This window comes from Coenobita brevimanus, chromosome 93, assembly GCF_032717465.1.
Source record: "Coenobita brevimanus isolate Jiangsu-jjx chromosome 93, ASM3271746v2, whole genome shotgun sequence".
Taxonomy (NCBI): Eukaryota; Metazoa; Arthropoda; class Malacostraca; order Decapoda; family Coenobitidae; genus Coenobita; species Coenobita brevimanus.
The window spans coordinates 10132252-10156820 of NC_137046.1; the positions used below are offsets into that span (position 1 = coordinate 10132252).

Genomic DNA, 24569 nt, shown 5'->3' on the forward strand with positions numbered 1-24569 from the left:
CTTAATGATTTTTTTTTTTTTTTTTAATCAAAGACGCCTTGTTTTCAACATAAACCTATTTTCCCATGAACTAATTTTCCCCATTGATGTATTTTTTCCCCACGGACCAATATTTCCGTCGACTTTGAATCTCTCCATGGATGCAGGTTTCCTACATGGACGTATACACATGGACACATTTTTCACAATGAACCTATTTTCCCCATAAATCTGTTATCCGATGTGGTTTTATAACCCACTGATGCGTGCACTTGTAACACAGACCTCTTAACCAACAGACGTATTGCACGACTGACCTGTTGTAACCCACTGGATATATATACCTACTTCTGCATGATTCCAGAATAATATCCTCTGTGGACCGATTTTCCACACACTGATCTATTCCCAACTCGGATGTATTCACTCAAGTGACCTAATCTCACAGGCCTGTTTTCCCACAATCTGTCCATCCACCTACACACCCACCCATTACGCACATACCCACAACCTTACTCAGTACAGTATGTCTCAAAAGTAGGACGACATAAACCTGTCTTTTGCCTTGTCCTACAGGTAGCCCCACCACCCACCCCACTTAATGCACGAACCCAACTCCACCCCACTTAACCAGCCTAATAATCCTTTCCATTCCTCTCGCCCACCCACTCCACCTAATCCGCCTGTGAAACCACCAGCCTACACTAACCAATCCACCGACCCAGTCACCAACCTACCAACCCGCATACCATGCTCCATGAGTCAGCTGACTCGCAATCCAACACACACACACACACACACACACACACACACACACACACACAGGCGCGGTGGATTTGCTTACACGAAAGATGAGTTTCACCGCTTAACTCAGTCTGTCGGTAGAAAATAGTACTCTTTACAGGGAGGTTGCCAGGCCGTAGGTAATGGGCTTCATTCCGGCTATATAAACATGATTTTATGCGATACAAGTAAATAACGTCCTCGAGCTAAACAGGGAATTTCTCCTCTAGCAGATGAAGTTTATTTATCCCAGGATAACGTCTTGTCGGACAAAATGAAAGTTGGGTTTGATTCTGGGTAACGCCAGTTGACTATCAAATTATTAGCAGGCCGCGTAACTTCTGTTAAATGCCTTATGTTCGCATTTTATTTTTTTCTCTGGTGGTTGGCACCTGGAGATTTTTGGCAAACTCATGAGTATGTTTCTTATTAACTGGATATCCCTCTCTGGACAGAGTCAAAATACTTTCTTAAGCACAGCTTTTTCTGAAGTCAACAGCATTTATCTCATTCATTATTCTTCCGATAGCAATTCTTAAAAAAAACAAAAAGACCCTTTATCACAAAGCAAGGCAAGTTCTAGTGACTGATGGAAGAAATATTCACACTGTGGCCTGTTTTCATTGTAGCACAGGAATCCAGGGTTTCTCATCCCTTGCATTTCCCTGCACCAGTCTGCCTCCACCTCATTTCTCCAAAATTCACGGGCGCCCACCATACACGTTCTCTCTCTCTCTCTCTCTCTCTCTCTCTCTCTCTCTCTCTCTCTCTCTCTCTCTCTCTCTCTCTCTCTCTCTCTCTCTCGGTAACAAATGAATGCCTCGAACTTGTTCACTCTTTGTGCTCTCTGATTCAAATCTACAGTACTGGAACTCGTGGAGTGAAATCAAAGAAATATATTTAAGTCACTTGCTCGGTTTTGTATGAGAAAAAAATAGTTAATAATAAATGTGATATATCCGTGTTATCAGACTCAACCCTTCAGAGTAAATATTACTACTGCTTTATCCATTAGTGCAAGCCCGAAGCTGAAGGGATATTTTTCGACAGAAATGCATTGAAGGCAACTTCTGTGCTTGTGAATGCGACATACACATACACGGGTTGGCTGGACGAGGGTGGCTAACAACTCCTGGCCGCAGTAATACATATGTACAGTCGCCAAACTTTCCACCTGGGCCACCTAGCCGCGAGAGGTGGGTAACTGGTGCTGGCAACAGTGTATCTGTTTGTTTGTGTGTATTTGCTTGACGAAATTTCGGATCATGAACTCTCGTCTTCCGTACTGAACCTCAGTCAGAGTTCATCCCAATATTCGGTCGACAGTTTTTAGCCGATAGAATTTCAAAGGAACTTCTTGAAAGTATTGGATAATGTGAGTATTGAACACAATAAAATAATCTGAAAGACCGCATCTTTACATATATTACAGATTTATAAACGTATTCTTTTTCATTATTACATGATAAACCCATGGCTAAAAATTGTCTACTGAATACTGGGGGGAAGAATCGTCGTGTGACCGGCCCTTACGGTAGAAAAATAGATACCGGTGTTTGACTATTCGTTTTGCATTTCGCCAGTCCTGGGCCGGTCTCGATTAAACCTATTGAAATACCATTCTTGATCCGAGACATGATTAGATAAGTTAGGTCATTAATCGTTACAGGATTACTCATTGGGCGGATAATAGTTTAAACTAAGTAGGAGAGATAGGAACTGTAGATGTCGGAGGTTGAAACTTGTTCGTTGAGGCAGAAAGCTGCCTCGAGTCAGCTAGTCGTGAGTCGACTGACGTGATGTGTCCACCCGTGGGTGTTTCAGCTTGTAATGATAATTTCATGTTCGTTATGTTGCATTTATTAATCACATAAGTAATATCACACGCAGTGGTGATACAAACGTCCCAGCAATTCATGAATCAATAACAACTGTGCTTAAAATGACCGGAAGCTTTAGTATACTGTGAGGGAGAGGTGGTGTCCTCATCTTGCTATAATGAGATAATGTTGTCCGGTGAATAATCGATGAGCGTGTAAATGTGTGACCTCATATATAAGCAGCACCGCTCACAATCAGTTTTCCATGTAATGTGTAATTCAGTCATTCGTTAGATGAATGGACTATAAAGGTGTGTTGTAATGACCTTAGTCATATGAAATATGATACGGTAAGTCACGATCATAGCTGATGTAAATGCCACATTCGACAACAGTATGCACAAACTCTTTGCCCGTTGAGGTGACAGTATTTTAACCTCGTGGAGCACCACAGAACACAAAAAAACATCTACCTGAAGTACTACCAACGAGGAAATAGGCAATCGTTAACAGTGTCTGAACATCATCCTATGTTTATTGGTCATTCATGATGTGAATATGGCAGGTAATGTTACCTGTAACTGGACGTCGATGTTAGGTGAATGCATTTCTCTTCAACCTATACTGATAATGGTAGCAAGCGATAACCCTATGAAATGGAATTGCTGATATAAGGAGAAAGTGAGAGAAAGAAAGGCTTGGAGCGATTCCAGTACATAGTGCATTAACATGTTATGGTAACAATGTAAATACAACATAGAAAATAAAATGTTTAGTACTGTAAAGAATGCAAATATTTAGTGGAATGCTAATGGATCTCAAAAACTAGTTCGGCAATTATCACTGGCGGTATGAATAACGTAACACCTCCCCCCCCCCCCCGTCCGGCTCCTGCCCTGGCATTCACCATGCCAAGCTCCCCTCTTAAACAGCTCTCCCACCGGCTCGACCAGTTGCAGGAAACCGGTAGCATGGAATTGTTGCTTGCCACAGGTTGAACGGACCAAGGCCAAATACGTATAGTATAATATGTATTATTGTATTATATATAATAGTATATGTTTATATCATATTTTATATTGCCTTATTATGGCCTTGGTCACCGCGACCTGTGGCACACAACAATTTTCCCTGCGACCAGCTTCATGCAACTGGCTGAGCCGATGGGAAAGCCGCCTTACTCCTGGGACATTATTCTCCCCACACAACTTCTGAGACATTTTTCTCCCCACCCAACTCTGTACCCAGCCATCTAGGGGATGAACTCTGACTCTGACGGAAGTTCACTACGGGCGAAGAGAGTTGATGATCTGAACTTTCGTCGTGCATGTACTCACGAACAAACAGATACATTGTTGCCAGCACCTGTTTCCCACCTCTCGCGGCTAGGTGGCCCAGGTGGAAAGTTTGGCGACTGTACATATATATGTATGTATCTGAAAAAAATTATGCACCTGAGGAGGAAATTCATCATTAGTTACACCAAAATACACACAAAAGAAAATCTGTGGTGCTGCCACACCCCAAGCATATTGCAGGGCTGCACTCAGCCAAAAGAGCACACTTATACAGTCATCCCCTGCGACGACAACTCATGGAACTTGGAAGGTACATGGAGTCTCAGTCCCCTGCCTTGATAGGAATTATACGAACTCATTATTTCAGAACAGGGTGGGGTGCTGGTTCACCCCGCATTATTGTCCACGGTTAAAGCCAAAAAGCACCAGACCATAAAATAAATGAAGGCCACAATATATAAAATAAAGCTATTTTGAAATTTTCGTTTAATGATTGTTCCCCCCTCCGTGTGTGTGGCCATGAGGGGTCTGTAGTGTTTAAATCTCCTGCTGCATATTACACTGGGAATGTTCTGGAGCAGAGTGGGTGATGAGGTGTATCCTGGGGGGCATGATGTGGGTGGCAACACGAATATGGTGACAGTGTTGCATGTTTCACTGTGTATTTTGTTTTCTATTATCAGTATTTCTGAAATGTCGTCGTTGGTTACGTGTTGATCTATTTGTTATGCAGTGAAATGTTTTTATGCACGACAGTGTTATGGCCACTCCCCCCCCCCCTATTTTTTTCTCTCTCTGCATTATCTGACTGTAGTGTAGTTTGTTAAGTTTGGAGTGCTGGATCTGTTTTTGAATGTAGTATTTTGTAATAATGCATTGGTAATGCTGTGTGTAGAGAATGTTGTTTAATTTTGTATTTTTTGTAGTAATTCCGTTGATGTTTAATTGTATTTTTTTTTTATCATATGTGACCTATAATTACCATTATGTGACTCTTGGTGTGTGTGTGTGTGTGTGTGTGTGTGTGTGTGTGTGTGTGTGTGTGTGTGTGTGTGTGTGTGTGTGTGTGTGTGTGTGTGTGTGTGTGTGTGTGTGTGTGTGTGTGTGTGTGTGTGTGTGTGTGTGTGTGTGTGCGCGCGCGCGTGTGTGTGTGTGTGTGTGTGTGTGTGTGTGTGTGTTGGTGTAGCCAGGCAGGATAATATCTTTGAGGTATATGAGGTTGAAAGCTATGGGACATTTACCTTTATTGATTTTCTTACGTGCGGTTTCTATTTGCCGTACAATGTTTTGGTGATTTTCTCGGAGTTTCTTTAGGAGTTCTCCAAGGGGCAGCGACATTTTGGAAGTATCTTGTTCTTTCTTCAGGCTGGATTTGATGGCCCTGTCGTGGTTGGCTGCTTGTATACGATTCAAGTGAATCAGGTGGAGACACATGGGCGGAGATGATCACCTAAGCTGATCGTTCATTGGCTGTTCGTTGGCTAAGCCTCTGTGACGTTTTGCTTATGGTAGGATCTGGACATCTTCGAGTTGTGTGTTTGTTGTAGGTTGCCATCTCATAAAGTATCATGCTTCTAGAAACAAGAGACAGTGAGGGTCTTGTTCTCTGTCGATTTGGTGTTCTCATTCAGGTCTTGTCATGTCAAGTGGGAGTTGTGTAGGGTGGCGCAGTGGTTCTTGATGTCTCCATTCTGTAGGTGACAGGTGAGGCACCTCGATAGTCTGGTCCGTGTCATTCCAGTGTATGAGCGAGGTCCATACTCCTCACTGTTGCAGTTATGCTGGTAAATGAAGTGGTCATCCTGAAGATGGGTCTTGGTCATGCTGGGTCAGTTACAAACAGAAAGTGGGCTATTTTCCTTCTTATGTAGCAGATGATTACATTAATGTGTTGTTCCGGAATTGCAGTGTGTACATTTCTGTATACAATGTCCTTGATGATCTCATCCGTCTTGTAGTCTGTAGACACGTGGTTTCTGTAGTATATCTCGATGTGTTTGCTGGCTGTGTGTGTAGTGGTGTCTTGGTGAGTATAACATTTGTCTATGTGACTCTTAATTACGTCTGTGTTAGTGTAACCATTGTTAATGAGGACTTAAGTCACGCTTCTAGTTTTTGTTGAACATCTTTCCAAGTGGAGCAGTGGGAGACGGCTCTCCTGACATAGGTGCTGATGATGGAGTGCAGGTAAAGTCTGGAGCACTCACTATCTCCATTGAGGAAAAGTTCCTTTTCGTGGGCTTGGTGAATAATGTAGTCTTGAATTCTACATTGTGTGCAGTGATGAGTATGTCCAGGAAGAGGAGACGTCCGTCACTGGCTTTTTCGTAGGCGAAGTTAAGTCCAGAGGCAGTGTTGAAGTGCTGTTTGAGGTTCTGCAGCTCCTGAAGGTCCTTGATAAGAACGAAGATGTCATCGACATAGCGGCAGTATAGGGAGGGACAGGTAGTAGCTAGGGGTCTCGATTCGATGGTCCCCATGATGAAATTAGTGAACAGAACTCCGAGGGGGCTGCCCTTCGTTAGATCTGTTAATACATCTGACCACTTGGGCAAGTGAAAGGAGCTTCTTTCATACAGAGCTACAGCAAAGTCTTAAAGGCCTTTTCTTGGATGTCGAGCATCTTTGTGTCTTCGCAACAGTATACTCAGCCGAGTATGAAGTCAATTGTCTTGTCCCCAGGAATGTTGGTAAAGAGGCATTCGACACAGAGAGAGACGATGATGTAGTTGTCAGCGGGAGGGGCGTCACATAGGACTTCAAGGAAGTCTGAAGCAGAGGATAGGCTGTAGGTGTAAGACACATATGATGTAAGGAGTTCGTTGAGTTTCTTGGCTATGGTGTAGCTGGCAGTGTAGATAGCCAGTGCCCCAGACATTACCTGTGCTCCTCTATCAGCGCCCATGTCAGCACGGCCTTCTCACACTGCTTCACTTAGAAAGTCGTCCACCAGGAACTTGAACGTGGGGCTCAAGTCCTCATTAACAATGGCTACACTAACACCGACGTATCCGATGTAATTAAGAGACACATGGACAAATGATATACTCACCAAGACACCACTACACCCACAACCAGCGAACACATCAAGCTATACTACTGAAACCACATATCTACTGACTACGAGACATGAGATCATCAGGGAAATTGTAAACAGAAATGTACGTCCTACAAACCCAGAACAAGACATTGCTCTCATAATTTGCAAAAAAGAAAAAAAAAAAAAACACCTTTTCCTTCGTAATCAACCCGTCGCAACCAAGACGCCCCTTCGGGAGGACCAAGTCCTTTACCAGCACAAATGCAGCAGTGAGGAATGTGGACCTCACTCATTTGTTGGAATGACACTGACCATACTACTGAGGCACCTCACCTGTCATCTACAGAATGGAGCCATCAAGAACCACAACATCGCTCTACACAACTCCCACCTGATATGACAAGACCTGGATGAGAACACCAAAATAATCAACAGTAAACAAGATCCTCACTGTCTCTTGTTTTTTAGGCAATCTACATTATCACACGACAACCTACAATAAACACACAAGTCGAAGATTTCCAAATCTTACCATCATCAGCAAAACGCCACACAGGCTTAGCCAACGAAGTAGCCAATGAGTGATCAGCTTAGCTGATCAGCTCCACCCACCTGTCCCCAGCTGATTCACTTGAACCATACATAAGCAGCCACCCACAACGATGGAGGAGAACAGCAAGCATACAGCACCTGGGCCAACACTTCTGGACTCAAACCAGTCACCATCTGGACAGCTGAGCTATTCCTACAATGGCACCTAGATTTGTGGGCCAGGTGATGTGGTACCATGTCCAGAGAGGCTACAGCTTCCTGACTCACTGGGTCCTGGGGAAGGATGTGTTCCTCCACTGCTCCTCCATCGTGGTCCCCAACCCTGCCCACCCTGTGCCTTCTGTAGCCGCTGGCGAGGTGTGATGGAGTTCGTTGTAGAGGAGGGTGCCAAGGGTCCTGCAGCTGCCTCGGTCACTGGCCCTGCAGGCCAGGTGATGTGGGGCTCTCCCCACACCCTCCCTGGTCGTCGGTTCAGTTGTCAACCTCCTGCCTCTGCCACCTTGTTCCCTGCCCCCTCTACCTCGACCATCGTCATCGTGTGTGCTGCAGAGACCAAGGCATTCTTGGGGGAAGATATGGGAGTTCTTGCCCAGCGCCTGCCCACCATCTTCCAGGCCAATGGGCTCCCTTCCATGTTGATCCCTGAGTCTTTCTTCTCACCTGTGGTGCACAGGAGGCCTAGGAGGCGAGCCCTTCGACGTCTGTCTGGGCCTCCTGTGATCCCCGCCATCTTGGTCCCACTGGTGCTGCAGCTGCAGCCCTCCTCCCCACTTACAAGGCTTCAGTTGGCAGGTCATTCCATCTCCCATCAGTCTGCCCCTTCGCCACCTCCCAAGGTACCCATGGAGATAGGGGATGCAGGTCCTTCTTCGCCGCCTGTGGCTGCTGTTGCTGCCAACCCTGTTTCTCCTGTGGTGCCTGGCGAGGTGGAGTCTGTTCCATCTGCAGGGCAGGCCCTGATGAGTCAGAAGTCATCACCTCTGGGTCCTCGCCTCACCTGGTCAGACTTTGCCTCTCTCGACGAGCCTGGGCTGGAATCCTTCATGCATTTCATACAGATTTATGATGACGCTGCATCAGTGGCAGGCAATGCAAAGGAGTACAGCAAGGGGGTAATTTCATCAGGCCATGCTTTCCTTCAGCAAGCTGCACCGGAGGTTCCTTCAAGCTCCCACAGACCCAGGGGAGGTGAGGATATTCAGCAACGTCCTCCAGACCATCCAGTTCATTTCTGATTCCACCTCCGCTCTGTCTGCCCCATGTCTTTTTTGCTTCACCCAGACAGTCCGCCAGTGTCCAGTTTTCTTGATCCTAGTGGCTTGCCTGTATTGATGGTAAAAATTTGTTTCACGTGGTATAATGACCAACCTATCACCGATGACAAAAGAGAAAAAATAAAAAGAAAAAAAACGGACCATCAGCTCCAGCCTGAAGACGCAACAAGATAGTTCGAAAACGGTTCTGACCTTTGGGGAACTCCTAAAGCAACTCTGAGATCACCATAAATTTGTACGACAAATAGAAACCGTACATAAGAAAATCAATAAAGGTGAATGTGCCAGAGCTTTCATCCTCATATGCCTTCAAGATATATATATATCTATCTATCTATCTATCTATCTATCTATATATATATATATATATATATATATATATATATATATATATATATATATATATATATATATATATATATATATATATATATATATATATATATATATATATATATATATACATATATACATATATATATATATATACATATATACATATATATATATATATATATATATATATATATATATATATATATATATATATATATATATATATATATATATATATATATATATATATATATATATATATATATATATATATATATATATATATTGTTACGGTAGCGCCAGCCCGGGGCTATTACAAAAAAAAAAGACCACAAGGCAGCCTTAGATGATCGGTCTCCACTGCGTTGCAAAAATAATGCAGACCCCGGCACTCACACTCCGCAAACTAGAGAAAAACTGCGCAACGGAAAAGTACTTACTTAAGAACGCAACACTCTGTACTTTGATAGCAAAACGGAACAGCCTACCTATAGATCTAGCCTACTATCGTCACTACCGGAAATAATACCGCCCGAGACAGTTTACAGGAACACCTCCCACTTATTTCCGGTGGTGACGAATTTCTACTTAACCCATGTCCAAGGGGGAACGCAGTTAATAGCTCACGATGGTTCTCACTAGCCTTGTGCAAAGAGATGGGATTAACTGTGTAGGGGTTAGGGGTGTGTGTGTATGTACGTGTGTTGGGGAACGTTAACAAAGGCAGCGAGAGGACCACGGTGAGCCAAACTGGCCCTCCAAAGACAACACGGTTACCAAAACAAAATAAAATAACTACTTTCCTCAGTCAGCAACAAAAGCATAAAAATAACTTAAATGAAAACGCCAGCTCGGCATGAAAATGACTGGGGAGAGAGAGAGTGTACAAACACCCGATACTGAAGCTGGTCGGGAAGACACTGCCCCGATGCCAGGCTCGTGTGCAGCCAAGCGCGAACGCATGAATCAAATTAATTAATAAGAACTTATATTCGTGCCCCTCTCTCTCTACAATAAATTGGTACTTCTAATGCAAGCAAAACATCATTAAATATACTGGTAGCTCACACAAGACAATCAAAATAATCAAATGCATTCTCAGCATGGTATTAAATAAAATTGCCCTCAGTGGCAGGAACGAAAGAAACAAAAGAACTTGTAACACTCGCTAATGTAAACTCCGCGAATGACACGGATACATACTGCATAATCCCCTAGCCCAGCTGTAACGGCTGCACCCGTGGGAACGGAAAGGCGGACAGCGTAACACGCCCTTCCCCAAGGGAAAATTTTGAGCCCTGGATCAAAATTTTCGAATCAAGACCCTGACCCCTCCCTGGATAAACAATCAGCAATTACGTTATCAATCCCTTTTAATATGCCTAACTTCTAAATTGTACTCTTGCAAAAGCAAACTCCAGCGGGTCAAACGCTGGTTCTTAAATTTAAACTTGTTCAAAAACTGCAGGGGATGATGGTCTGAATAAATCTTGATCACAGGGCCAAAAGGGGGCAGGTAGACAGCAAAGTGTTGCAGGGCCAGGATAATCACTATTAACTCCTGCTCTATGACGGAATAATTCTTCTGGGCTCTATTAAACTTCTTTGAGAAGTATGATATGGGATGTTCAACCTGGCCCTCATCCGGCTGCATCAACACTGCTCCCACCCCTACTCGACTAGCATCAACTGCCAGCACAAAAGATTTGTCAAAATCTGGTGCACGCAATATAGGGTGGTGGCACAGCAGAGACTTAACAGTAGTAAAAGCTTGCTCACACTCGGCTGTCCACTGCCACTTCTTATCCTTGCGCAATAAGTCAGTAAGAGGGGCAAGCACTGTGGAGTAATTCCCAATAAATCGTCTGTAATAGCCGATCATGCCCAAAAATCGCTGGAGGGCACGGCGACACTGGGGTGCTGCAAAGTTGGAAATGGCATCCACCTTAGCCCGAGGTGGAGCCACTTGCCCATGTCCTACAACAAATCCAAGGTACTGGACCTTAGCACGTACGAACTCGCACTTGTCCAAGTTGACTACTAAGCCAGCTTCCTCCAACCGCTTAATGAGCATTTCCACATGATCAAGGTGCTCCTCCCACTTGGTGTCATACACAATGACATCATCGATGTAAACGACACAATTAGGTATGCCATCCACCACTTTATCCATAAGCCTCTGGAAAGTGGCTGGAGCATTCTTCAATCCATAAGGCATCACCTGGCACTGATATACTGCACCACTGACAACAAAGCTAGCCACTTGTTTAGCCCGTTCCGTCAGCGGGACCTGCCAGTATCCTTTTACTAAGTCAAGTTTGGTGATATAAGTGGCATTTCCCACCTTGTCCACGGAGTCATCGACCCGAGGCAAGGGATAAGCATCGGTCTTAGACAGTGAGTTAACCTTCCGGAAGTCCACACACAACCTAACCTTCCCATCTGGCTTCGGCTGCAAGGTAACTGGTGAACTCCACTCACTGAAACTCCTCTTGATCAATCCATGGTCCAACATATACTTGATCTCATTATCGAGAGCTTTCTGTCTGATAGGGTTGATGCGGTAGGGAGCTAATTTTACAGGCTTACTATCCCCAACGTCAATGTCATGAGTAGCCCAAGTTGTCAATCCCGGTGAATCTCCAAAAACTTTTGGATGTTTCCATAATCTGTTCCACAGCTCTTCCCGCTTTACTGGCTCAAGGTGTCGCAATTTCTCCACCAGAGCTGCATAACCATTGCCCTCCCATAGGTCAGCTGGTAACATCTCACCACGACTAAGCACTTCCTCCTGCTCCTCCAACCCACTACCAACTGCCAAAACTACAGGAGCGCTCTTATCCCTGGTTCCCTCGACGTCCACTCCAAAGTCACCTTCCAGGGACTGTGGCTGTAACCCTGGTCCACTACTCACATCACCGGCACCAACAGCTCCCTCCACAGCACGTTACTTTGATGCCACGTTCTCCCTTCCCCGTCCTTCACATCCCAGGTGAGAGACATCAGCAGTCATCCCACAATGAGAATCAACTGGGCGGTAGTATGGCTTCAACATAATAATGTGGCACAACTGAGTACTCTTCCGCCTATCTGGGGTAACAATTAGATAGTCAAGTTCCCCAACTCTCTTCTTCACAATATAAGGACCACTGAATCTAGCCGCCAGAGGTTTTCCTTGCATGGGCAGCAGTGCCAAAACTTCATCTCCTTGCTTAAACTTACGACTTCTGACCTTCTTATCGTAATGAGCCTTCATTTTCGCTTGAGCCCCGATTAGATGGTCACGGGCAAGCTCTAAAGCGCAATGCAGTCTCTCCCGAGTGCGGCAGACATAGTCAAGCATGGATTCCTGGTTGCTAGATTTGTTGTTACTCCAGGCCTCTCGCACCACATCCAAGGGACCACGAACTCTGTGCCCAAACACTAACTCATTGGGTGAAAACCCTAATGACTCAGTTGGTACCTCTCTCACTGCAAACATAACAAAGGGTACCGCTAGGTCCCAATCCTTTCCACTATCATAACAGAAGGTGCGCAGCATTGTCTTTAAGGTCTGATGATGCCTCTCCAGGGCACCTTGTGACTGCGGATGGTAGGCACTGGACAAAATGTGTTTGATGCCCAACTCTGTCATCGTCTGCTTAAATAAATTAGATGTAAAATTTACTCCACGGTCTGACTGCAACTCCTTAGGCAGGCCAAAATGAGTAAAGAACAGAATAAGTTGCTTGACTACTGATTTTGCCTGCATGCTTCTGATTGGTATAGCCTCTGGGTATCGCGTGGTAACATCCATTATGGTTAACAAATACTTGTTTCCAGCAGAAGTAGGAGGTAAAGGGCCCACAATATCAATGATTACCCGGGTAAACGGAGGTTCAACTGCAGGAATGGGAGTCAAAGGGGCCACAGGAAGAACTTGATTAGGCTTGCCCACTATCTGACACGTGTGACAGCTCTTGATGTACGCAGCAACTTGTCCCGGCATACTTGGCCACCAAAAGTTATATCATAAGCGCTGCACTGTCTTTCTGTTTCCCAAGTGACCTGCTAAAGGTCCCTCATGTGCTAACTGTATTAACGGCACCCTATACTGCACAGGCACCACCATCTGCACTAACTCACCCAATCCTCCATCCACCGTGGCGCCAGTGGGCGTCCATCGGCGATGTAAAACATTGTCTTTAATCAGGAACTCCTCCTTACCACACTCCATACTTCTTTCTTCCCCTACTCGAGCAAACAAGGGCTTTAATGTTACATCCTCCTGTTGCTTCACCCTCAATTCTGCTGGCCCAACACCCGCCAGCTCTACTGAGGACTGAGATAAGGGACTCGTCAGGACACTGGATTGCGAAGGGCGATCAATCTCAGCGTCACCTCTAGTACACTCGACAGGGGGAGGAATGTCAGACTCCACACTGGCATCATCACCTCTACCCTCGACAGTGACACTCTGTTCCTCAGGCGCGTTTGACGGTGGTCCTGCATCCCCGCAGTCGACCCCAGCGTCCTGAAATTCTTCTAATTCAGTCGGTGGGCTGGGTTCAGTCTCCACACAGACACACTCAACCCCACCTCCAGTGTCCTGAGTGGGAAGTGGGGCGGCGCCCATGCACGCATTCCCACTCTCCTCACCCACCACAGCAACACTCTGCTCACTAGGTTCCCCCATTGGTGGCCCTGCCTCATCACAGTCGACCCCAAGAACCTGTGACTTCACCAGTTCTTCCTCCCGGGCTGCAACCTGTGCCATAGATCTTGTAATTGCACAGATCGGGAACATGGCTTCCACTTCTGCATCAACTTCAATACCAATTTCTGGGGCGTCAAAACACTTCTCTGCCACAACAACTGGTGGGGGAAGAGATGGAAATACTTTCTCCCCAGCCAGGTCGTTCCCCAGCAGAAAATCAACCCCCTCTACTAGCATTACATCAGCAACAGCTACTTGAGCTGCAGCCTGAACAATGGGGCAATCGAGTTCCACATGAACATAATCATAATATTCATCTGCGTTCATGCCTCTACACAGCACATACTTCCCTGAGTTTACCGGCCCTCCAGTCACGTTTCTGCACACAGACTGTTGTGCACAGGTATCACGAACCACAGTAACTGGATAACTGATCCCATGAATTTTTACTGTGCCGTGACACATGAAAGGTTTACACCAGTCTAGGGACGATTTCTGAGGCAGTTCATCCGGAGGTGGCGTAGCATGTTGGGTAACTCTTTCAGCCTGAGCTGGCAGCGAGCACAGCCGGCTGCACTCCAGCTTTCCACAGACTTCTCCCTCACCGTTACCACTCTCCCAACTCCTCTCGTTCACCTGACTTGAACCTACAATTAGTGCAACTGGTTTGGCATTTTGGGAGGCCTTCCACTTAGGACAGTTAGGCTTGATGTGCCCACTCTGTTTGCAAAAGTAACAAAGTAGCTTCGAACTGGACACAGGGCTCTTTCTCCCTGAATTCCTTTTCTCCTCTGTACTTCCCTTGGACTGATTCACGGGAGATTTATCCCAGGCAGGGCCACTCACAGTCCTCTCCCTGGAATGCTGAAAATTAGCATACTTGACTCCCATACTCCGCAAGGCAAACACCCGGTCATCAGCCCACGTCGCTGCTTCCTTCACAGTCTTAAATCTCTTCTCCCTAATTTTAACACCAATTTCTTTGTCAGCCATGTTGGTAAAATGTTCCATCAAAAGCAGTTCACGCACCTCGTTATATGAAGTGGCGCTCTCACTCAGCAACCACTCGTTTAACCTCTCCTCCAGATACCTGGCGTAGGCCATATAGGTGTCAGCAGGTCTTTTCCGAGCACCACGGAACAACAACCGATAAGCCTCTGGTCTAAGTTCATATGCCTTCAGGATGGCTGTTTTAAATTCATCATAATCATCTACATCCTCAGGGCTCAACCTATTATACACTTCCAAAGCTTTTCCCTTCAGCACATTAGATACCAAGCCCACCCAGCGCTGCCTGGACCACTCAAACTCCCTAGCCTTCTTTTCAAACCTGACGAACCATTCTGTCACCTTCAACTCATCAAATGCTGGCACTAATTTCAGACTCCTTGAGAACCAACTCTCCCTATCCTCTGCACGGCCTGAGGTTTGGGTATCTGAAGTTGGTCTATTAGCAGTCACCTCCAAGCAAGTCTTCTCCAGCTCAAATCGCATTTTTTCACGCTGCATCTCCATCTCCCTCTCTTCTTTCTCTCTTGCACGCTGCATTTCCCTCTCTTCTTTCTCTCTTGCACGCTGCATTTCCCTCTCTTCTTTTGCACGCTGCATTTCCATCTCCAACTTTTTCAACTCCAACTGCAACTGGGCCTCCGGTGACAAGACTCCAGGGTATATGGGAGTGGAATGAACAGCTCCAGGGAAAGCACTAGACATACCTGGGGGAACTACTCTAAACTGGCTCAGCGGCATCATAGATGGTAATAGTGGGGTAGCGAAACGAGGCAGCTCAGCACCATAGTCAAACTCATGGCTCACACGGGGAGTACCTTTGCTATGTGCCTCTCGTTGTTCCATATTTTCCATATCCACAGGTGACTCAGCACGTACGCAATCTGGTGTAGACACGCGTGACTCCATGGCGACAATTCAATGGCAGTACTAAATAATGAAATACTAATGCTGACTGAGAAACTACACACACATCAACTTCACCTCAAAGCACAGAGAACGCCAAGGTAACGATATCCTAGCAAGAAGAAGGCACTGTCAGGATATCCTGATGCGAGGTCGCCACTGTTACGGTAGCGCCAGCCCGGGGCTATTACAAAAAAAAAAGACCACAAGGCAGCCTTAGATGATCGGCCTCCACTGCGTTGCAAAAATAATGCAGACCCCGGCACTCACACTCCGCAAACTAGAGAAAAACTGCGCAACGGAAAAGTACTTACTTAAGAACGCAACACTCTGTACTTTGATAGCAAAACGGAACAGCCTACCTATAGATCTAGCCTACTATCGTCACTACCGGAAATAATACCGCCCGAGACAGTTTACAGGAACACCTCCCACTTATTTCCGGTGGTGACGAATTTCTACTTAACCCGTGTCCAAGGGGGAACGCAGTTAATAGCTCACGATGGTTCTCACTAGCCTTGTGCAAAGAGATGGGATTAACTGTGTAGGGGTTAGGGGTGTGTGTGTATGTACGTGTGTTGGGGAACGTTAACAAAGGCAGCGAGAGGACCACGGTGAGCCAAACTGGCCCTCCAAAGACAACACGGTTACCAAAACAAAATAAAATAACTACTTTCCTCAGTCAGCAACAAAAGCATAAAAATAACTTAAATGAAAACGCCAGCTCGGCATGAAAATGACTGGGGAGAGAGAGAGTGTACAAACACCCGATACTGAAGCTGGTCGGGAAGACACTGCCCCGACGCCAGGCTCGTGTGCAGCCAAGCGCGAACGCATGAATCAAATTAATTTATAAGAACTTATATTCGTGCCCCTCTCTCTCTACAATAAATTGGTACTTCTAATGCAAGCAAAACATCATTAAATATACTGGTAGCTCACACAAGACAATCAAAATAATCAAATGCATTCTCAGCATGGTATTAAATAAAATTGCCCTCAGTGGCAGGAACGAAAGAAACAAAAGAACTTGTAACACTCGCTAATGTAAACTCCGCGAATGACACGGATACATACTGCATAATCCCCTAGCCCAGCTGTAACGGCTGCACCCGTGGGAACGGAAAGGCGGACAGCGTAACAATATATATATATATATATATATATATATATATATATATATATATATATATATAATATATATACATATATATATATATATATATATATATATATAATATATATACATATATATATATATATATATATATATATATATATATATATATATATATATATATATATATATATCCGTGAAGTTTGCATTGAACTTCTTTCCCTTCTCCAGAAACTTTTCCGCAAAAGACCTAGGGATGAACATCTGATCTACACAACCTCTTCACTTCCCAAAACCTCCCGGCTGTTCTCCAACTAATTTCTCTGTTATATTCCTAACTCTGTCAGTATCCTACCACATATATACTTTTCCTACTACACTAAGAAGACAGATGCCCCTGTGATTACCACACACTTCTTTTTCCCTCTTCCTTTATGCAGGGGAGTAATTATACCTGATTTGCAACCATCCACGACTCTACCTTCCTCCCAGGCCAATCGGTACGTCTTCCATATCCATTCTACTACTATCTCTTCCCCATGTTTCAGCATTTCACCACACACTCCATCAATTCCTGGGGCTCTTCCCATTTTGACTTTTTTTTTTTATTACTTCCATTGCTTCCATCCTACTGATTTCTTCCAGTCTTCTCGCCTCTCTCCTTCGCCCAGCCATTCCCCAGCCATTTATACTCGCATTGCTTTCATTCTCCATGTTCAGCAATTCCCTATAGTGTTCTCTTCATCTGCTCACTTTTTTTTTCCCTGCTCGACTAGCAATCTACCATTTTCATCTTTCACTCCCCGACTTGCTTCTTTATCGTCTTGTCTAACTCTCTTTACCTCTCTCCAAAACATTTTCTTACATTCCCTCCGCTTAACACTCAAATTCCTTCCAAATTTCTCTTCTTACTCACTTTTACTAATCTTTTCACCCATCTATTCCACCCTATATATAACTGTCCCTTCCGTCTCTCAACTTCCTCCACGCCCCTGTTTCTCATCCACTCAGTAGGCTATATAGTTTCTTCTTTTTTGCCACATCCTGTCTCACCTCACCATTCCACCATGCTGTTCCTTGCACCCCCTTTCGTGCTCTCTTCAACCCACACACCACCTCACATGCCACACAGATTACTTCTGTGAGTATCTTGCACGCACCGTCCACCTCCCCCATCTGCTCCAAGTTATATTTATCCAATTGTTCCTCCATTTCTCTCATATATTCTGCCTTTTTTTCTATCCTCTCGCAACCTTTCTGCCTTCCTTATATCGACTCCTTCCTCCTGTCCTTCCCATCTCCTACTCCTCCATTTCATTTGACCCTGACTTTCACCACCTGCAAGTGGTGGTCATGAAGTCCACTCTCCAACCTCTGTACGCTCTTGCATCCATTACAAACATTCTTATTCTATCATCTATACACACATGATCAATCATTGCCTTACGATCATTCAGTTCATCACCCTCCCTTCTCATCACTCGCCACGTATACCTGTGGATCATTTTGTGTCTAAAGAGGGTATTGGCTGTTACTAACCCCCTCCTTGCACAACTGTTCACTAGAGCACAGCCATTCTCATCCACTTCTTCAGGCATTCCCAGCTCTCCAACCACTCCATCAACCTTCACATTCCCTTATTTTCCATTCATATCCCCAGTCAAAAACACTCTCTCATTCCTTTCAAAGATTTCCATGCAAGCTTCCACATTTGTCAAGAACTCTTCCTTCACTCTACTTGCACCATCTTGCTTTGGCACATCCACACATAATCGCTCACATTTGTTGTCCAAATCTCAATCTTACCCACACAATCGTTGAGCCGACAGATCCATACTCGCTTCATTCTCCTTCCATCTCTTGCATACAACAATACAAACTCCTTTTGCCCTCTCGTCCTCACCTACTCCCGCACATATACCCCATCCGTACTCCAAGTCTCTCACAGTCTTACCTCTCCATTTTGTTCCAGTTATTCCACTTACATCCACTTTTGCATCTTCAAGCACCTGGACAATCTCTCTCTCTCTCTCTCTCTCTCACCTCATCATTCTCACTTCTCACATTCCATATCGCAATCCGTACCATGTCCTTAGTTCGGTCCTTAGTCGTTACCTGTTGGCCAGTCCTGGTCCGAGGCTTCTTTTTCTCATTTTTAGTTAGTTGTTTTCTGGGAACGGGCCGTAATTTCCCGCCAACCCACTTTTTGTCACATGGGGAACACATGTTATTTGGTTATAAGGTTACCATCCAGCGTTGTAAATGAATTCTCGGTTTACAGGAAATCGATGGACTTTCCACTCACTGTAGAGGTACCCTAAAACAGAATTCTGTTACACCAAGTATACATATATAAATATATATATAAATATATAAATATATATATATATATATATATATATATATATATATATATATATATATATATTTATATATTTATTTATTTATTCAAGCTTTCAGTATCAGAGCTTATTGGTAGGAGGGAATTACAGCACATCTTTCTATATCAGGGGCTGGTGCAACACTAGGACAGGGTAGCTGCTGGAAGCTCCCAGGCAGCCCAGGGAAATGTTCCTATATATTCCACTATCCCCCCACCAAGCATGTGTACACATTCAAACAAGGGCATAAAACTCATGTCAGTACACACGACTAATTCTGGTGTCTGCCCATAAATGACCAAGTCAGTGTTTAGTTCAGGCATCCCTCATATAGGGGCTAATATAACCCAAACCATCTACCTTACTTTAATGTCTAATTATTGGCTTCTTTCATCCCAATTACACCAGTGCTAGATGACAGAACTATAGTGGCACAGAGTGTGCAGTTCCTGATCGCTGGGTATGACACAGCTGCCTCCACCCTTGCTTTAGCCTCACATGTGCTGGCCCAAAACCCAAAGGAACAGACACGCCTTCGTGAGGAACTGCAAGAGTTGGTTAAGCAAGAGGGAGAGCTGACGTACCAAGGCGTGATGGAGGCCAAATATCTGGATGCGTGTATACAAGGTTAGTTGAAATATCTTTTCTGAGAACCAGTGCTGTATCACAGCAACACTTTTTGAGGTCTCTAGCACTCAGACGCCATTATGAGTATGAGCTGGATTTGTAGTTGTTTTTGGAGATTTGTAGTGAATCTTTCTTGGTGATTCACATTGGATATTCCACTTCAGTTCTCCTGTATGTCATCATTATATCATTATATCAGTATTAACACTGACTAAGTCTTCATCAATATCATTCAAATGAATTATTATTGCAGTGTATCTCTATGAGGAAGAAGTACTGCTGTATCTCCACATGTCCCACAATCTAGAACTGAACAACCTGTAAGGGTCTCCAGTTTGATTTACTGTGGTAACGGTTTAGTCTGAACTTTTGGGGATATGAGACTATTCCCCAGATTGATTGACGCTTGCTCTAGAGTGCTTTACAGCCCAGATATCCCAAGTTACTTTTTACAGAAAAATTCGTGTTTATTACGCTTTAGTACTTTCTTCGTTTAACAACTTTGATAAAACAAAGATTTTTAACAATGTCACTGCCAAAGCCTAATCTCTTAACCATCAGTATAACGCATTTAAATTGGCGATATATATATATATATATATAATATATATATATATATATATATATATATATATATATATATATATATATATATATATATTCGTACTTTTGTAGAAGTACTTTTGACACGCTTACCTATAGCAGTGTTACCCTCTTCCAATAGCCACCAGTCAGAGATGTGCCAATTCTGACTTTTGACTGAAATAAATTGCACTGTTTCGGACGCATTTTACTGTGTGTGCGGAAGTATATGAGGTACGCAAGAGAGAAAGTATGCTTATATACTTACTTTCATGCTGAATAGTTTTAACACAATTGTGAAACTTTTCCCTGAATCATCCCCAAAGGCCGATAAAAGCAATAGAGCCAGAGACCGATGAGTGGTTTTATATGCTCTGTACTGGATGTAATTTCTTAATGCAAGGGAAAAGGAACCAAAGGGAAGAAGCCCGCAAGATCATTCCCTCAAAGAAAACTAAAATACAAGAAAACAGAAAACCAAATTTAAGATCTGTTCATTTCAAGATACCTGGACAAACTGCGTTTAAGACTTGAGGTTATAAGAAGTTCCAAATACGGACGGAGGAAGAGTGTTCCAGAGTTACCTGTAGCATACATGAAGGACTGGGAATAACGGTTAACTCTTGCATTAGAGAGTTGGAAGAGAAAAGGGATGAGAGTTTGTTGCTAGACATGTGCTACGTGCCCGCCGTAGTGGTGGAAGGATGCAAGCAAGATAGTGCAGTGGAGCAGTGGCTCCTGAAATAGTGGTACAAAAAAGATATTGATGCAACAGTGCCGCTAAGAGACAGAGGCTGAAGGACGCCAGTAAGAGGATGAGTTAATGAGATGAAAAGCCTTTGATTCCACGTTGTTAAGAGGAGAAGTATGTGGGGACCCTTCCCACACATGAGAGCTGTACTGTACACAGGAGCGAATAAAACCCGTGTAAAAAGTCAACAACTGTGCAGAGATAAAGAAGGCACAGATTTGGCTTAGCACACCTAATTTTTTTGAAGCAGATTTTACATGTGAGGTAATATGATCTTTCGAAGGTAAATCCCGAGAGAATGAGACTCCAAGTATGTTTAAAGATGATGCAGGACTGAAATGGATACTATTTAAAATTAGAGGATACCCTTGCCTAAGACTCTGACGGGTTGAAAGATATAAAAACTGATCTTTTAAAAACAAGATTACTTTTACCCCAGTCAGAGAGATAAGCCAAGTCAGACATTGGGTGTGCCATAGTCTCATCCCTTGTTTGCTGATGTAATTGCTGAAATGGATGCTGTGACAAGCGAATGCAAAGGTAAAGTGTGCAGTCCCCAGTGTATGGGTGCATAGGGTTAGATGTATGGCTTAGAAAGGCATTGATGAATAGAAGGAGATGAGTTGGTGATAGAACAGAGCCCTAAGGAACATCACTATTGATAACTCAAGGAGAAGAACGGTGGCTGTCTACAAAAGCAACAATAGATCTTTTCCACGTGACGTCACGGGTCATGTGATTTTTTGCTTATGACGCCACACTGGACGGCAAATTGTCAGACGTCTAGAAGGAGAGAACTGCAGATTCCACAATGGTATTCCACTGTTGCGCCTTCGGCTGTAAGACATGGAAGAAAAATGGAAGTGGGGTAAACTCCTGCCAATTCCCAGCCAATGAGGAAAGGCAATAGAAGTGGATAGCTGCCGTGAAGAGGGAGAATTAGCAGTCGACGGCCTACACCCGACTCTGTAGCAGGCATTTCATATCATGTGAGCCACCCCCACCCGTTTCAACTCCACCCTCATCCCCCCCAACTGCCATCCAACCACCTCACACACACCCCCACCCCACCTACACCCCCGCTCAACCCTCCCACTGCCACCCCAACTCCCCCACCGCCATCCCGATCCCTCCACCACCACCCCCGCCCCACCATTGTCCCCCACCACCCTTCACTCCCACCCTCCAACAACCCCTTACCCCCCACTTTCGAACCTTCCACACCCCCACACCCCACGCCCCAACCCCCCTCCACAAGCCCCCCAGCACCCCACAATACCCCCACCACCACCCAACCCCCTTCCTCTCCACCCTCTACCCATCCCACCCCTTACCACCCATCCCCAACCCTCCCCCGCACCCTCACCCCCACACCCCCCACACCCCGACCTCCCAAACCAACGCTAATCCCTCACCCCCACCCCCCACAGCCACTCAAACCCCCCACCCTCCCTCCACCTCCTTCCCCCAGTCCCACGCCCCCACCCTCCACTCATTCATCAACTACTCGATTCCCAGTCAGTGTATACAATCCCTCCCTCCTTGGCCCGACATCAATAATTTACTGATTACCAAGACGATTTACATGTAGTGTATGCCAATTCCAGCTAGATATATTACACATATTTACCTTGAAGGATGCCCCGGTGAACTTTCATAGGGTGTTCACCAAACAGTTATATAGATCGCCATATCTGAGATCTGGTTTCGGTCTCCCGTACTTGAAACTCGTGAGTTTCTCCCTAGATATGGTGTAAGTATCCAGCCTCAGACACTTTATCTTGTTCCTGTACAGATCTTAGTGGCGTCGATCCAGATTTCTGCATATATCAGACAGTTCAATCTCTGACAGCCCCGTCTGGACAGCCATTACTGCGAGGAGTTTGCCGTCCAATATGGAATCGTAAACAAAACAACATGATTTCTGTGATGTCACTGGAAAAGGTCTATAAAACAACCAGAAAGAAGCTAGAGATGAAGGCACAAGTAGAAGGATAGAAACCATAAGAGGACAGTTTGGAAATAAAATATTTATACCAGACTCGATCGAAAGCCTTTAAGATAGCAAGTGCAATGGCAAAGCTTTTGCCAAAGTCCTGAAAGTAGGATGACCAGGAGTCTAAAAGATAGGTGAGAAATTGTCAGTGGGGCATCCTTGGCGGAACACAAACTGATGATCGGAATGTTTCTGATACAAGATTTTTTTTTTTTTGAAGGAGTAGATATATAGTAGATATATCTTGTTCATAACCCTTATTGCAAATTAAGAACACGATGTCTATCTATCTGGCTATTGTCAGATCTCCTAATCTCATAAGGGATGGCAACAAACATATTGCCTCCAAATCACTCTGTCCTGTGCCATCTGGCACTTCTCTCTCCAACTCAGATTCCCTCTCTCATGTGCCTCTCCAAACCATGCCTTCACCTCATCCTCGGTCTCCCCCTCCCTCTTCTCCGCTCCACCTCACACGCACTCTACACTCTCCTTGTCAGTCTCTCACCCACCATCCTTTCAACATGGCCAAACAGTATCAACACATTTTTCCCAGTGCCCTATAACACATCCACTTGAACAACACAGCAGTTCTTCACTTTCTCGTTTGTCTGCCTGTATCTCTCCAGGTAACACCACTTGTTCCTCTCAGCTAATTCAGTTCCACTGCTCTCATTCATAACTTTCATCTTTTCAATAGTTTCAGTGATTCACATCCATACGTTAGAGTGGGATTGCTATTACCTCCAAGTAATTACTTGATTTTTTTTTCTTGCAAGCTCACGCCCTTATTCCTTATCACTGCTCATAGTGAAGCAGTAACCTGGCGTCCCTGCTGAACTATATTATACACACTATCCTCTAAACTTCCATCGACACTCTCCATACTACCTAAATAGATTAAGGTTCATGCATATTGTACTGTAGAACATAAACCTGTCTCTGGCTGCACCCAGTTGGAGTCAACCTCTCACTCACCTATGTTCCCTCATGGTTGTATTTCCTTCCAAGGACCTACTCCTCCCCTTAGACTTAATTTTCCCAAGTGGACATTTTACCCCTATGGACTATTTTCAGCCAGGAATATACTTTCCCCCAGTGTACCTACTTCTCCATGAATATATTTTCCTTGAAGTTACCTATATTCCACATGGACTCATTTTCCCCGTGGACCAATTTTCCCTCCATGAAAGTAATATATCCATAGGCCTATTAGCACCATGGACGTTATTTTGTTCACGGAGAAGCACCAAATCCCCAAATGGGTCCATGAACCCATTAACCCCATGGACTTCTGTTTTCTCCATTGAACCTATGTTTCCCCTTAGGCTAGTTTCCCAAAAGTACATTATCCCCCGTAGACTTGTTCTCTTACATGGACCTGTTCCATTCATGGACATATTTACATTATGGTAATTTGCAA

The 24569-nt window shown here is 44.5% G+C and overlaps 1 protein-coding gene across 1 annotated transcript in view; it reads left to right on the plus strand.

Moving 5' to 3' along the window:
• Nucleotides 1-24569, plus strand: part of LOC145412357 (cytochrome P450 3A11-like) — a 70056-nt gene that overhangs the window by 13713 nt on the left and 31774 nt on the right. Inside the window, exon 5 of the mRNA XM_080282246.1 lies at nucleotides 19599-19817. Within this exon, the coding sequence (XP_080138372.1) occupies nucleotides 19599-19817 (219 nt within the window). The remainder of the gene's footprint in view (nucleotides 1-19598; nucleotides 19818-24569) is intronic.